Source organism: Rhamphochromis longiceps, linkage group LG7, assembly GCF_057381845.1.
Source record: "Rhamphochromis longiceps isolate RC_006_pf linkage group LG7, R_longiceps_female_GT1.1, whole genome shotgun sequence".
Classification (NCBI taxonomy): domain Eukaryota; kingdom Metazoa; phylum Chordata; class Actinopteri; order Cichliformes; family Cichlidae; genus Rhamphochromis; species Rhamphochromis longiceps.
The window spans coordinates 55551000-55563802 of record NC_140563.1 but is presented as its reverse complement, the minus strand read 5'-3'; the positions used below and the strand labels follow the sequence as shown (position 1 = coordinate 55563802).

The 12803-nt window shown below is 41.4% G+C and overlaps 2 protein-coding genes and 1 long non-coding RNA gene across 3 annotated transcripts; 2 read left to right on the top strand and 1 right to left on the bottom strand.

The window, feature by feature from the left end:
• Positions 1 to 1808: 1808 nt before the first annotated feature.
• LOC146666396 (uncharacterized) lies at positions 1809 to 7721 on the top strand. Its single transcript, XR_014912770.1, has 3 exons — positions 1809 to 2329; positions 6279 to 6352; positions 6838 to 7721. It is a non-coding gene; the product is annotated as an uncharacterized LOC146666396 (long non-coding RNA).
• Positions 7722 to 8154: 433 nt separating this feature from the next.
• Positions 8155 to 9774, top strand: LOC146666395 (uncharacterized). Its single transcript, XM_085410982.1, has 4 exons — positions 8155 to 8284; positions 8426 to 8677; positions 9245 to 9334; positions 9506 to 9774. The coding sequence occupies exons 1-4, from the start codon at positions 8155 to 8157 to the stop codon at positions 9772 to 9774; spliced, it is 741 nt and encodes a 246-aa protein (XP_085267108.1).
• Positions 9775 to 10477: 703 nt separating this feature from the next.
• LOC146666394 (uncharacterized) lies at positions 10478 to 12246 on the bottom strand. The gene is made up of 2 exons (XM_085411353.1): positions 11924 to 12246; positions 10478 to 10972 (listed from the first exon to the last, which is right to left on the bottom strand). Exons 1-2 carry the CDS (start codon positions 12235 to 12237, stop codon positions 10588 to 10590), a joined length of 699 nt encoding a protein of 232 aa, XP_085267479.1. The 5' UTR covers positions 12238 to 12246; the 3' UTR covers positions 10478 to 10587.
• Positions 12247 to 12803: the final 557 nt, after the last annotated feature.

Below are 12803 nucleotides of genomic sequence, written 5' to 3'. Positions count from 1 at the left end.
AGTGTACAATAACACTTTACCACAAATAAAAGACTAATGTGTGCGCTTTTTAAAATTCTGCAGTGGGAGTTTGTTTTTGTTGTAATTTTTCCCCTACAGTGTTTTTATTGGGTGACAGGTAAAGGTAGACCAGTTTGGCATGGAGTAATACATGGAGAAAGTGATTTGGAACTGGCTTCTTGACATAAGCCACACCTTACCTGAAAAAGACGTCATCTGGATGGCAACGTGTTACTCCAAAATTCCCATCTTAAACAAGCTCGGCCTCAGAAAACATATTGATCTTGTTTTTTTAATCTTTGCATTGAATGTTATCTTGCATTTGTGAACTGCTGTTCAGTCACACTTCAGTACAGTTCAGTAATGGTGCTCAGCATTGTCCTTGTGTAGTTTTCTCTGATTTCAATTCAGAACATTATGCACCATAATCGTTGATAATACCACATTATTTGTAATTTTATGTTGAGAAATAAGTGATGGACATTTAAAACTGAAACATAGTTCAAACTGTTCCGATGATGAGGATGCTGCTGTGACTTATAAAGTGTCCCCTTATTTTTATTTGTTCTCTAAATAGTGTCACCAACATTAGCTACCCCAAATCACTAGAGATTATCAGTTCATTTTAACATTCCAGGTGACAGCAAGTCAAAATTATGTTACCTGTCCAGCAGCAGCCTGCATTAAGCTTTAATATTGCTATAAACTGAAATGGATCAGTGTACGCCTTTTATTCACTGTTATGTTTAAGTTTTGGGTGACGGCACAAAGACTGAGAGAGGTGGATAGAGAGGGAGAGAGTAGGATGAACACAGCAAAGAGAGAGCAAAAAGAAACAGGTAAGAGTGGACATGTGGTCAAATTCACCAAAAATTATATATATAGGCCTATTGTATGCCTCTTTAAAATGTGTGACATTTAAGGGATCTTTATTGTGTGATTGAAATTAAAATTGTCCTTAAGGTAAGTTTACTCAGTTACAACAATAAAGTACAAATTCAGTTCCATTCAGTTTTATTTATATAGCACCGAATCCCAACAACAGTGACCTCATGACATGGTATATTATAAGGTAAAGACCCTACAACATTAGAGATAAAACCCCAAGAATCAGATGACCCTCTGTGAGCACTTGGCAACAGTGGGAAGGGAAAACTCCCATTTCAAAGGAAGAAACCTTGGGCTCAGAGGTGGCTACCATCTGTCGTGACTGGTTGGGTGTGAGGGCTCTCTGGATGAAAGCCAGAGTTATATTAATAACTAATGATTAAATGCAAAGTGGTGTATAAATACATGGAGGGTGTAGTTGCAGTTAAGTAAAATGTGAAAAAGTCATCATGTAAATGAACAAAACATTACTTTAAAAAGAGTATTTACAGTGCAGTATTCAGTTACAAAATGGGTGACTTTCAGTATTTGTACTTCATTCCCTACTTTGCATTGTACTTTGTAGAAAGAAAAAAAAAAAACCTTGAGCAGCTCAACATGCTAATCACACTAATACATGTACTTAGTCATTCAACTACTGTACTGTACTGTACTACATATTGGGCCCAATATGAGGCCATGAAAAGCGCAGTGAATGGTTTTTAAAGTACATTTAATGATATATCAGTACAGATGCTCAGAAATTTACAAATGATAGAAATACATATGTTGAAACAGACTGAAAAAAATTGGTTGTCAGGAAAAAAAACTGTCTTATAAAATTCGCGATTTTTTTGCTTCCGGATTTCCAATGGCGTGTCCAGCGGGGTGGCCTGGGGGGGCACAGGCCACCCCCCCCCCCCAACCAGACTGGCCACCCCAGGTGCCACCCCAAAGGTAAAACAATAAAATTCAATCAAATATCAAATGTACGATTATGTTTTCACGGTGAAGCTCAGATATCCGAGTGTAAGTGAATGCAGCATCGGCTTCTGCGCTATGCGCATCACGTTAGCAAAGGTAGGAGAGCCAAGCACGAAGGACAACACTGCAGGAAACAATTTTTCGGTGAAAGAAAATGAGGACAGAATAAATGTCCCGGTAAGTAATATTAAGTTTGTTGAGTTTAGTAAACTTCGGTGAAATTAGAATACCAAGGAAAAAAATAACACTTAAAGAATTTTTGCAACCATCGAATATTTCAGACAGTATGCTACTGAGGGCAGCTAACATAAGAGTTATGAGTTATAAGATGCAGGTCGATGTGTAAAAATAACTCAGTGGTTTGGTGGTGGCTATGGCGGGGCTTCCACAGAGGCCAGCAGGTGGATGAGGGAAGGGGAAGCAGGAGGAGAGACCCGAGGCGGCCACCAGTCCGAGTGTCAGGTGAACTGAACTTCAGGTAAGAAGTTATGACCTGCAGTCTATCTGGGTCAGATATAAACCAAGTTTAGGTGGAGTTTATTTTCGTTGTGCTGACTTTTTACAGTCAGTTACAATACCTCATACTGCGTGAGCTAGCATGACGAGTTTATACAGCTGTTCGGTTGCTATGATGTTACTGATAGTGAACTTTATTTTATTCATAAGGTTAGTTAGTAGAGTTGCCAACAGCTCCTTAAAAAATGGAATGGTCCCTCATTCATAGAAAATATTATGGGTTTGGTATTGAGCTGAGAAGAGACGCAGTTTGTCCCGGACTTCAGCTAGGATGGAAAAAGACACAAAACTGGAGTTATTCTGTCTTTACGCTGCACAGCTGCCTCTTCTCCTCTCATTATCTCTCCTCTCTCTCCTGTTGCTACTTCAATCATGAAACTGATCAATGATCAGCTGATCGTCTCTCTTGTTTGTTTATCACCCACTTTGCGCCAGAAAGAGGAAACCAGCAGATGTCGCGCTAAACAGCAGCAGCACGTTTAAGCTTGATCAGCTGTTGTTAGAATTTATTTAGTTAGAATGTTTGCTGGAGCCACAGCTGTAAAGCTGTAAAGCTGCTGGTCATGATGTCGGTTTGGATATGTGGTGAGAGGGAAACATGAAGATGAAACCAGGAGATGTCCTTACTGAATCATCAGAGCTGAACAGGTGATGGAGAAACAGGTTTACCTTTTAGGTGACATGAATGAGTTGAAGTTATGAACTGTTTCTGAGAGATAAATAACACCAGGATCCTTTTTTTATGTAGCTGACAGCTGGTAACTGTGCAGGGGCGGGTCTAGCAAAGTGTTGCCAGGGGGCCAGGTAGGGCATTAACAGGGAGAGGAGGGCATAAAGAAATACTTTTCTTTTTTATTCTCATTTAAAATATCTAGCTTTTATTAAATAATTATCTGAATCTTGCGAAGAAAGTTTTTATCTGACGTAAAATGTATAGAAATCATACATATACCAAAAAGACTGTACATCACTGTCACAACAGGGTTTGTTTTCAGTCAAAGGCTTTATGGCTTTAATACCTGGTGGGCCAATCTGTAGTGAAAATGCCCAATTTTTTGTCCCAGTCCAGCCCTGCAGGTTAATACTGGCAGTGTCACCATGCCAGCTGACTGCATTTCATCATCAGCCAGTGTTGTTCTCAATATTACCAAAGTAAGGCAGCATATAAAGTATTTACTTGCTTTCAGGTTTTATTCAAATGTTAGTCTTTTCAGTTGTTTCTCCACTTTTTTCCTGTTTCAAAATCAAACACCAGTTTGTGAGAAGATTATCTTCTTTTTTTTTTTTTTTAACAGGCATTGGTTTTGCATTGGAATTGGCTAATTTGCCAATTGTATGTTAAAAATGTTCGTATTTTAATATTCAAAAATGTTTTTGCCCAAAACATATGTGCACTACATGTCAGTAAAAATACTATGCAAATATTGATGTCCTTGAATGCTGAATAAACACTGACTGATTGTATCTCTTGTACTTAATCAACACAGTATCTAAACACTTTGCACCGTAGTGGTTAAAATCTCATTCTAATAAGGTTACGGTTATTAGGTTTACAGGGTTATTGAATTATGGTTAACGGTTGGTAGAATTGTTTTTAACATTATCTGCCAATTACATCTGCCACCCTTCTCCAAATCTGTGCCCCTACCTGGCCCCCCCAACAAAAATTTTCTAGACACGCCACTGTACAAATGCACAAAAAGACCCCAAAAAAGAAATCTTTCTACCTTCTGCAAAGTTCATCGCCCCAGAAAAGACAAGTCAAAACAAGTAAAAAAAAAAAAAATGTAACAGCCTCCCGATTATGACCGATATATCATTTATGTCACTGATACATCCGTAACTGAAATTAACTCAGAACAATTTGTTTATTTTTTTAAATGGTCATTCAGAATCAGAAGATTATTTACGGTGATGTTTTTGGTGGGAGTGAAACAACAATCTACTGATAAAACCAATAAAAATAAGATATGATAATAAGAAATAACCACTGTTGGAAGCCTTATTTACTCTTATCGCCTTAATCATGTGCAGTAATTAAAGTTGAAATGAGAAACTTTGCATTTGAAAGATGCTCTTCTACTGGGCACTCAAAATGCTTTCTTACAACAAGCATCATTCATCCACACCTTCATACATAATGTGCGCACATTTTAAATATAAATTAATATTACTGTAGCAGTATTTTTTTTTTTTTTTAAAAAGATAAAATGGCCACATTTAAGAAGGCAGGACCTGCAGTTATTGTCCTTTTCCAGACATTTATCTGGCACTTACTTTGGGGTTTTCTGCAGCTCGTCCTCGGGGCCCTCCAGACACAGAGATAGCAGGTCGTAACCCAGGATCTTCTGGGCTATGGTGAACATTTCTTTAATGTTGGGGTATTTCAAAAGTCCTCTGCCCATGCCCACAAACTGGCTGCCCTGACTGGGGAAGAGGAGCACGGAGCAGCCGCTGCTTTTGGGTCTCCGCTGAGGCGCCGCTGCTGGCTCGCTGTTCGGGGGAAAAGCGGGGGCTTCAGCCGGAGGAGGGTAATCTCCAGCCGTGGAACCGGGCTTGTTGGTGGACAGCGTCCTGCTCAGAGAGACCAGCAACCTGACCTTCCCTCTGGAAGATGCCGCCATCCTGACTGCCACTGATGCCAACATGAGCTGTTCCTCATCCAACGACGTGTCTGCAGATGAAATAAGACGCACAGCCCGCCCGGACAAACTGTAATCACCAAAAGAGTCAACTTTGCTTGAACTCAATTCTTTTTTCTTTTTTTTTTTCTTTTTTTTTAACTCCTCAATTCTGATATCTGCTCGGCATGACACCTCACAGGGAGACGAAAACAACCGCCAGAGGAGAAAAGAACAAAATCTTCAGCGAAGGAAGATGATATCTCCAATAAAACTATTTTTGAAGCCATTATGGGACTTGACAAAAAATTTGAAGCACAACTGGAGGATATCAAGGAACAAAACAGACAAAGTGCAGCTATGGTTGCCAGCTTGGTTAGCCAAGCTGGCAACCATAGCTGCACTTTGTCTGGCTGTAGAGTTTAACGCTGCAGAGATAGCTGATTGCAAACTGAAAGTTGTTAAACTGGCAAATGCGAATGAACTGCTGCTTAAAGAAAACGAAGACTTGAAAAGAAGAGTGAGAGAACAAGAGCGCTACCGAATGAGGTGGTGCCTAAAACTGAAAGGGGTGAAGGAAGACAAAGACGAAAACATTAGAGTGAAGGTTTTGCAAACGCTTCAGAAGATTGCCCCTGACTTGAACTTAGAAGAGGCTGTTGATATTGTCCACCGCTTAGGGAAACAAGTTGATGGCAGAAACAGAAACATCATTATTCTATTCACACAGAGGCGAATTAAAGAAGAATTGTGGAGGCGCACCAAAGATTCTTCAACCTGCAAGCAAGAAGGCATCAGCTTCACAGAGATGTTGCTGCAGGAGGACATACAAGATCGACAGCGCCTATGGCCTCTGGTGGAGGAAGAAAGACGTGCAAAACTACAAATATCTGTAGTTTCCACTCCGTATATTTTCAAAACAAACTCGTTACTTTGGGTTTAACGCATTTGGGGGAAGTTAATATTTCACGTCACTGCAGGCCTTCAAACAATGAGATTTGAGCCTAAACAGTGAAAGGCAGTCGCGTTTTAATCAGTAGAGGATGTCGCATAAAAAGAGATGAAAGAACAAACCATGTACTGTAGTTTTGATTTATTTATTTTTAGCACAACACCAGAACAACCCCACGTGCCCATAATTTGCGGTACTTCAGAAAAAAAGGAGTGAACATAAAAGGGAATAAAATGTTGTGTCAGGTAATTTCAAATGCAGCATTTCTATCACCTCAACAAACACTAACTGTGTCACAGTGTGTTGCTATCTAAAGCTCTACTTGCTGTATTTCACAGGAAGAGAAAGAATGAGAGCTAACTTCACTCAGAGATATAGAAAGAAAGAGAAAGAAACCAGGCTGTATTTAAAGGTAAGGACTGCTTAGTGATATTTGATAAAATGTAGTTGTATTTTCACAGGGACATAAAGTGCTTGTCTTACTCCCTTCTTCTAGCTCGAAATTACTTGCCAAGTGGTAAGGACCGTTCATGGTCACACGGTGAGAACATTGGTGTTGACTATGAAGAGATAGGGTCAGACAGGGGAGGGGCCAGTCAGATTTATCAACTCAACCTCCTTAAAGCATGGAGAGAGGCTGAAACCAATCTCTGGTGAGCCCGGTTAAGGAAAGAGATGAGTTGGTGCCTGAGATGCCAAATTCCAACATCCTCATTCCCGCCATTGAGATAACACTCTCACACAGGCCCAGAGAGCAGATGTTGCTGCATTGCAGATGTGTTATACCCCCTGCCCAGCCGAATGACTCTCAAAAAGAAAATTTTGCAGAAAATCAATGTGATCGCTTGGATCACTGGAATTATCATCTCGATATCTCTTGTCCTTCTTTCATTTCAGACGTCTTGAAAACAAGTTTTAACAAAGTCCTGGAGAAGTGCCCAATGCTGGAGGACCTCCTGCTTTACCCCTGGCTCAGATAAACTCCTCTCTGACACAAACACACACGCATACTGAATTCACATCTTGCCATACAAATGTGATACAGTAACCAAATTTCTTTCTTTCAGAAAAAAAGAAAATTGGGAGATTCAAAAATTTCCTCACAGTAATGTTTGCATCAGTCTATCAGACGAATCCCCTCCAAGTCCAATATTTACATCAGTTACAGTGATAATGCTTGGTGTCTACTTTCAGCCACCGCAGTAGAATGCCAGGAATGAATCTCATTGAAATTGTAGTTGCATTTGCTATTTCATTTAATTGTCATGGATGATACACAGATAACCCAACAGCAAACAGAGGAAAACAATGGGCTTAAATACACAGAGGGATAAATGAGGGAATAAGACACAGGATGAGAGCACAGCTGCGAGAAATCACAAACAACAAGACCATGGGGAAGGAAAACTGAAAACACTAACATAGTCTAAGGAGCTTAGAAAGAAAACGTCTGGACTTCTTTAAGTTGCTTGAAGACGTTCAAGCAAAGTTTAAGTTCTTTTCATCCGAGAAGGTGAAACATCTTCAAGCAACTTCAAGTCCAGACGCTTTCTTTCCAAACTCCTTAGACTACGATGACCTAGATGACTGAGAACCTTCACAGACATGAAAACACTAACACAGCACACATGACTATCAAAGTAAAACAGCAAACAAGAGACTTTTACAAAGACACAGAGTTGACACAGAGACATGACTGACTGGGGAGAAATTGGGGAACATGGAAACAAGAGTGACTAGACATGACACGTGGGACACAGGGGCAAGGCAAAGTAACAGAAACCTAAAGCCTAACGGTGTGTTCACACCGAACGCGATGGACGCGAATAGAGCGTCAGGTTTACATGTAAAGTCAATGGAAAGGCGCGATGACGCGCGATTGCGGGTCCCGCGAAAATTCGGAAGCAGATTTGCGTCGCGAAAACGCCAAAACGCGTGAAACGCGCGTCAGTGTAGCGCGTCAGGCGCGTTTGACGCGCGAAACGCGCGTCAGTGTAGCGCGTCAGGCGCGTTTGACGCGCGAATAAAACCACGCGCGTGAGTTTTTGTGTTGCACTTTGTGCATACGCGCGTTTCGCGTCTACCGCTTGAGTTGGAAAAATCTGAACTCCAGCGTCAAATCGCGCCGCGACAACCAATCAGGAGCCTGGTGACGTGGCTCTGACCTAGGTCAAAGGGGCAGATCCAGCCAAAGCCCTTCATTCTTCATTCAGTATGGAGGAAAAGCTGATCAGCGCCGTGGCTAACCACCCCGAGCTATATGATGCCAGCTCCTATTTCTACCGAGACAGGAATAAAAAGGACCTAGCTTGGAGACACATAAGTGAGGAGATCGGGCAACCTGGTAAGTTCATTCCTTCTTCTTTTTAATTTTCAGACTGACCCGATGAAGCCGTGCAAAAGCTAGCAAGCGCGCCTACTGTCCCGCGATTTTCCCACTGTTGTACAAATACCTTTCCGCTAACCAGATAATGCGTTTATTCAGAGGACATCTGCAGGAGAAAGTGGAAGAGCCTCAGGGACACCTATAATAAGGAGAAGAGGTCAGAGAAGGAGAAGAGGAGTGGGTCTGCAGCAGGATCGGGGAGGAGATGGAAGTTCTTCGCGGTCATGGGGTTTCTGGACCCCTTCCTCACCCCGCGGGAGACCAGCGGTAATATGGTGCGGACCGTGGAGAACTTCTCACCCGAGGACCAGGGACAGCCCGAAGAGGCAGCAGGGGAGTGTCAGTCAGAAGGTATGTTTACAATTAATTAATGTAGGCAGTTAATTTATGCGTGTTGTCATACAGGAATATATTTTGTTTATTAATAAACAGTATAAAGTAGTCCCGCTGTTCATCCGTCACTGCCTCGCCTTTTCGCTGATTTTTTTATTGCACCGTACAGCTTTCAACGATGCGCATTGCATTCTGCAGCCCAAATGACAAATCTCCTCCGTGTCGTGTCTCCTGCGCTTGCCAAACTTATCATGTTTGGTTTTGATAACCATCACTTCAAATAGAAAAAAACAGCACAAAAACACTCATAACTATGACCCTCATTCGGAAATAGACACCTGCACCGGGAGCAAAAAAGGCGCACAAAAGTGGCGCCGCAGACGGAGAAAAAGCGCGGCATAATACTTTTACGTTTTAAAATCGACAAAGGTTTGCACTTTGAGAATCAACTTGTGAGAACTGTGACTACTGTTCATGTGCTGCAATAAATGGGAGACCACTGTATATAATAATAAGTATATAATAATATAATATTCTCTATGACTATTGTCTTCAACCTGTTAACATTTAATATTGTCTTGATAGAGTCAAGTTATCATGCAGCAGAGTCCTCCCCTGTTGCTTCTCCTGACTCCCCAGTCCCTGGTCCCTCCACTCCTGCTGCTGCACCCACAGGTATGAACATCAAGCACTGATAGCTTTTTACTTGCTTGGATTCCCTTGTGATCACCTTTACTAAATATCTACAACCAATCTGTTCATATCCTGGTTTTTTTCAATTTTGAAAATGACAATCTAGTAGCAGCCTTCTCATTTCTTTGTGGTGTTTTGTTCTGTTTTTTACAGGCCCACAGAGGAGGAGAGCTCGAAGGCGGTCGAGGGAAGGGTCCCAGGATGGTCCATCGGCGGTGGAGCTGGCTATCCTGGAGTCCCTAAAGAGGCCACGCCCGTCTGCAACAGAGTATTTCCTCCTCGGCCTTGTTCCTGCTCTGGAGAGCATGCCGCCTCAGACACGAGAATTCGTGAAATTCCAAATTCATAAATTAGTTTTTGACAACAGCACAGCTGTGCTAAATTTGGAAACATTGGACCCTAATGGATCAGTAGTTTTCTGATGAGGCAGCAGCTCTCCAGGGCAGAAACAATGTTCTTATTCTTCTCCTCCTTCTCCCCTGAGGCTCTTCCACTCCAAGCTGGGTCCTTTTTATTCCTGTCTCTCTGTAAATAGTTAAATTTCATATATTTATGTTGAATCTTTTTATTACTGAATTTATATATTTTATCAAATAAACATTTATAATGACAAATGTCTCTGTTCTACTACACAGCAAATATTGGCACCCGACTTGACACAAGTAGAATTTATTTCATATTATACTAATGACAAAATATACTGATACAGTGGGATGCAAAAGTTTGGGCAACCTTGTTAATAGCCATCATTGTCCTGTACAAATCGTTATTTGTCACAATTTAAATTGTCAGTTAAATACATCATATAGGAGACACACACAGTGATATTTGAGAAGTGAAATGCAGTTCACTGGATTTACAGAAAGTGTGCAATAACTTTACACTAAATAAAGCAGGTGCATATATTGGCAACACATAAAAAGAGAAATAACATAAATATGTAGTGTATATCAATGTGTGTGTCTCCTATATGATATATGTAATTGACATTTTTTACTGTAACCGATTCATACAGGAAAATAATGACTATTAATAAGGTTGCTCAAACTTTTGCATCACACTGGTTATAGGAACATAGTGAAGACAAGTTACTTAAGAGAATAAAGAGGTTAGGTTATTTTGGAGTAGAGATCCATTTATTAAGAAAATTTTAAAAAGACAGGAACACTCTTTAGAGGTTTGTGGGTGGCTCTTAAAAGAGCCGTTGTGGGGAAGTCACTCAGACTTCAAACAGGCTACTCCTTTGGTTGCCAAGACACAGCTCCCTCTGCCGAGAAGTGGGCCATGAACTTCTCCCTCACCAGGACAGCCTCTCTGGAGGAGTTGTTTGCTGCTACACGACCCAGGCCTTGCAACGGCTCCACCACAGCAGGTGCCACACCCCTCACAGCAGGTGCCCCTCTCTCGTCCACACAGCGCAGAAAATTGTGGAGAACACACGTTGCCTTCACACACTCTGCGATGGACCGCCAGTCTTCAGTTGAAGGCACAGCCATGAAATCGTCCACTAGACAGTCCCAGATGGCCGTCGCTACCTGGGGGATGATCTGGCTCACCGTGGACACACCGACTCGAAAACTGAACGTGATGGTCCTGAAGGAGTCCCCGGTGGCAAGGAACCTGGACAAAATTGTTTAAAATGTGTATTATGTGTACTGCAGTTACAAAATACATTATTGAAATTACAAAATTACAAATTCCAAAACATAAATCTTACATAAAACATTTTGTAATTATAAGGATAATTACATGATATATATTTGATATAATCTAAAACAGTCTGCAGTGATTATATACAAATATTCAACTATCCCAGAAATTAAACCAGGTATAAATAAACAAAAGGAGTGTGTATCACTACAAAGATTAACCCACAGTGGTCCTAATACCAGTTTGATATCAGCAAACACCGAGAGCATACCTATGACACCACAGCCATGCTATCATTCAACCACTGATAACAGCATAAATCGAATTAAATCGGGACTTGATGAGACCATCTGAGTATCACTAGAAATATTATAAACAGTACCAGTTTGCTATCGGTAAACACCGAGAGCATTCACTGTTAGCATAGCACATCCATGTTAGCAGTGTATAAACGATACACTGCTAACATGGATGTGCTATGCCATCAGTAAACGCCGACAGCATTCACTGTTAGCATAGCACATCCATGTTAGCAGTGTATAAACGATAGTTTATACACGCCGACAGCATTCACTGTTATAGCACATCCATGTTAGCAGTGTATACACGATACACTGCTAACATGGATGTGCTATGCCATCAGTAAACGCCGACAGCATTCACTGTTAGCATAGCACATCCATGTTAGCAGTGTATAAACGATAGTTTATACACGCCGACAGCATTCACTGTTATAGCACATCCATGTTAGCAGTGTATACACGATACACTGCTAACATGGATGTGCTATGCCATCAGTAAACGCCGACAGCATTCACTGTTAGCATAGCACATCCATGTTAGCAGTGTATAAATGGATGGTTTAGCATATATTAGCACAGGTATCAATAAAGGACTACCGTATTGACCACTTTTACTAACCTCAGGCAGACGGACAGGCGCTCTGCAGGTGGGATTGAGCGCCTGTAATTGGTGTCTAGGCGGGCGATTCTGGGACCGACGCGGGAAAGCAGGTCCTCAAACTGGCCGGGTGACAGACGATGATATCGCTGGAATCTGCCGTCATCCAGGCGCAGCTCCTGGAGCAAATGGTGAAACTCACCAAACTGCTCACGCGCCTGGAGGACTTGATGGACCCAGGTACGGCGAGGACGTCTTTTACGCTGCTGCTCTGCTCTCCACAGTAAATAGAGAAGGGAGACTCTCTCTTCAAGCGCTAGCTCGACAGCTGCCATCTTGCAAAGATGGAAACTCCCACATTTCCGGTTCACGCGCGTCACGCGCGTCAAAATATCATATTTTGACGCGCGATGGATTTTTCTTGGACACGCGTTGAGACGCGAATGTACACGCGTCAAATTAGGGGCGTTTGGGGCGTTTTATTCGCGTCCATCGCGTTCGGTGTGAACACACCGTAAGAATATAACACAAGAAGAAAACAATAAAGAGAACCAAAAACATACATAAGAATAATCAATGAATATAAATGAACAAACACAAAACACTGGGTCACAGACTCACTACCATGACAGTTAAATGTACATAATAAATACTTTAAATCAGATGACAATGTAGCTGACACTGTGTTTATTATAATGTGTGTGGTCAACCACAAATCTTCATACTGTCATCCATAGATGAGGTCTTTATACAAATGATGAAAGATAATGAAAGAAACTGTTTAATTGATATGAAATGATTGAATTATATGAAATATTATGGCTTTGTCTGCCAGTGTTTTTCTGTAAACTACTTTGAACTACTGGCAGTCAGTGAAGTCACTGAAAGGCAAGATTCTATG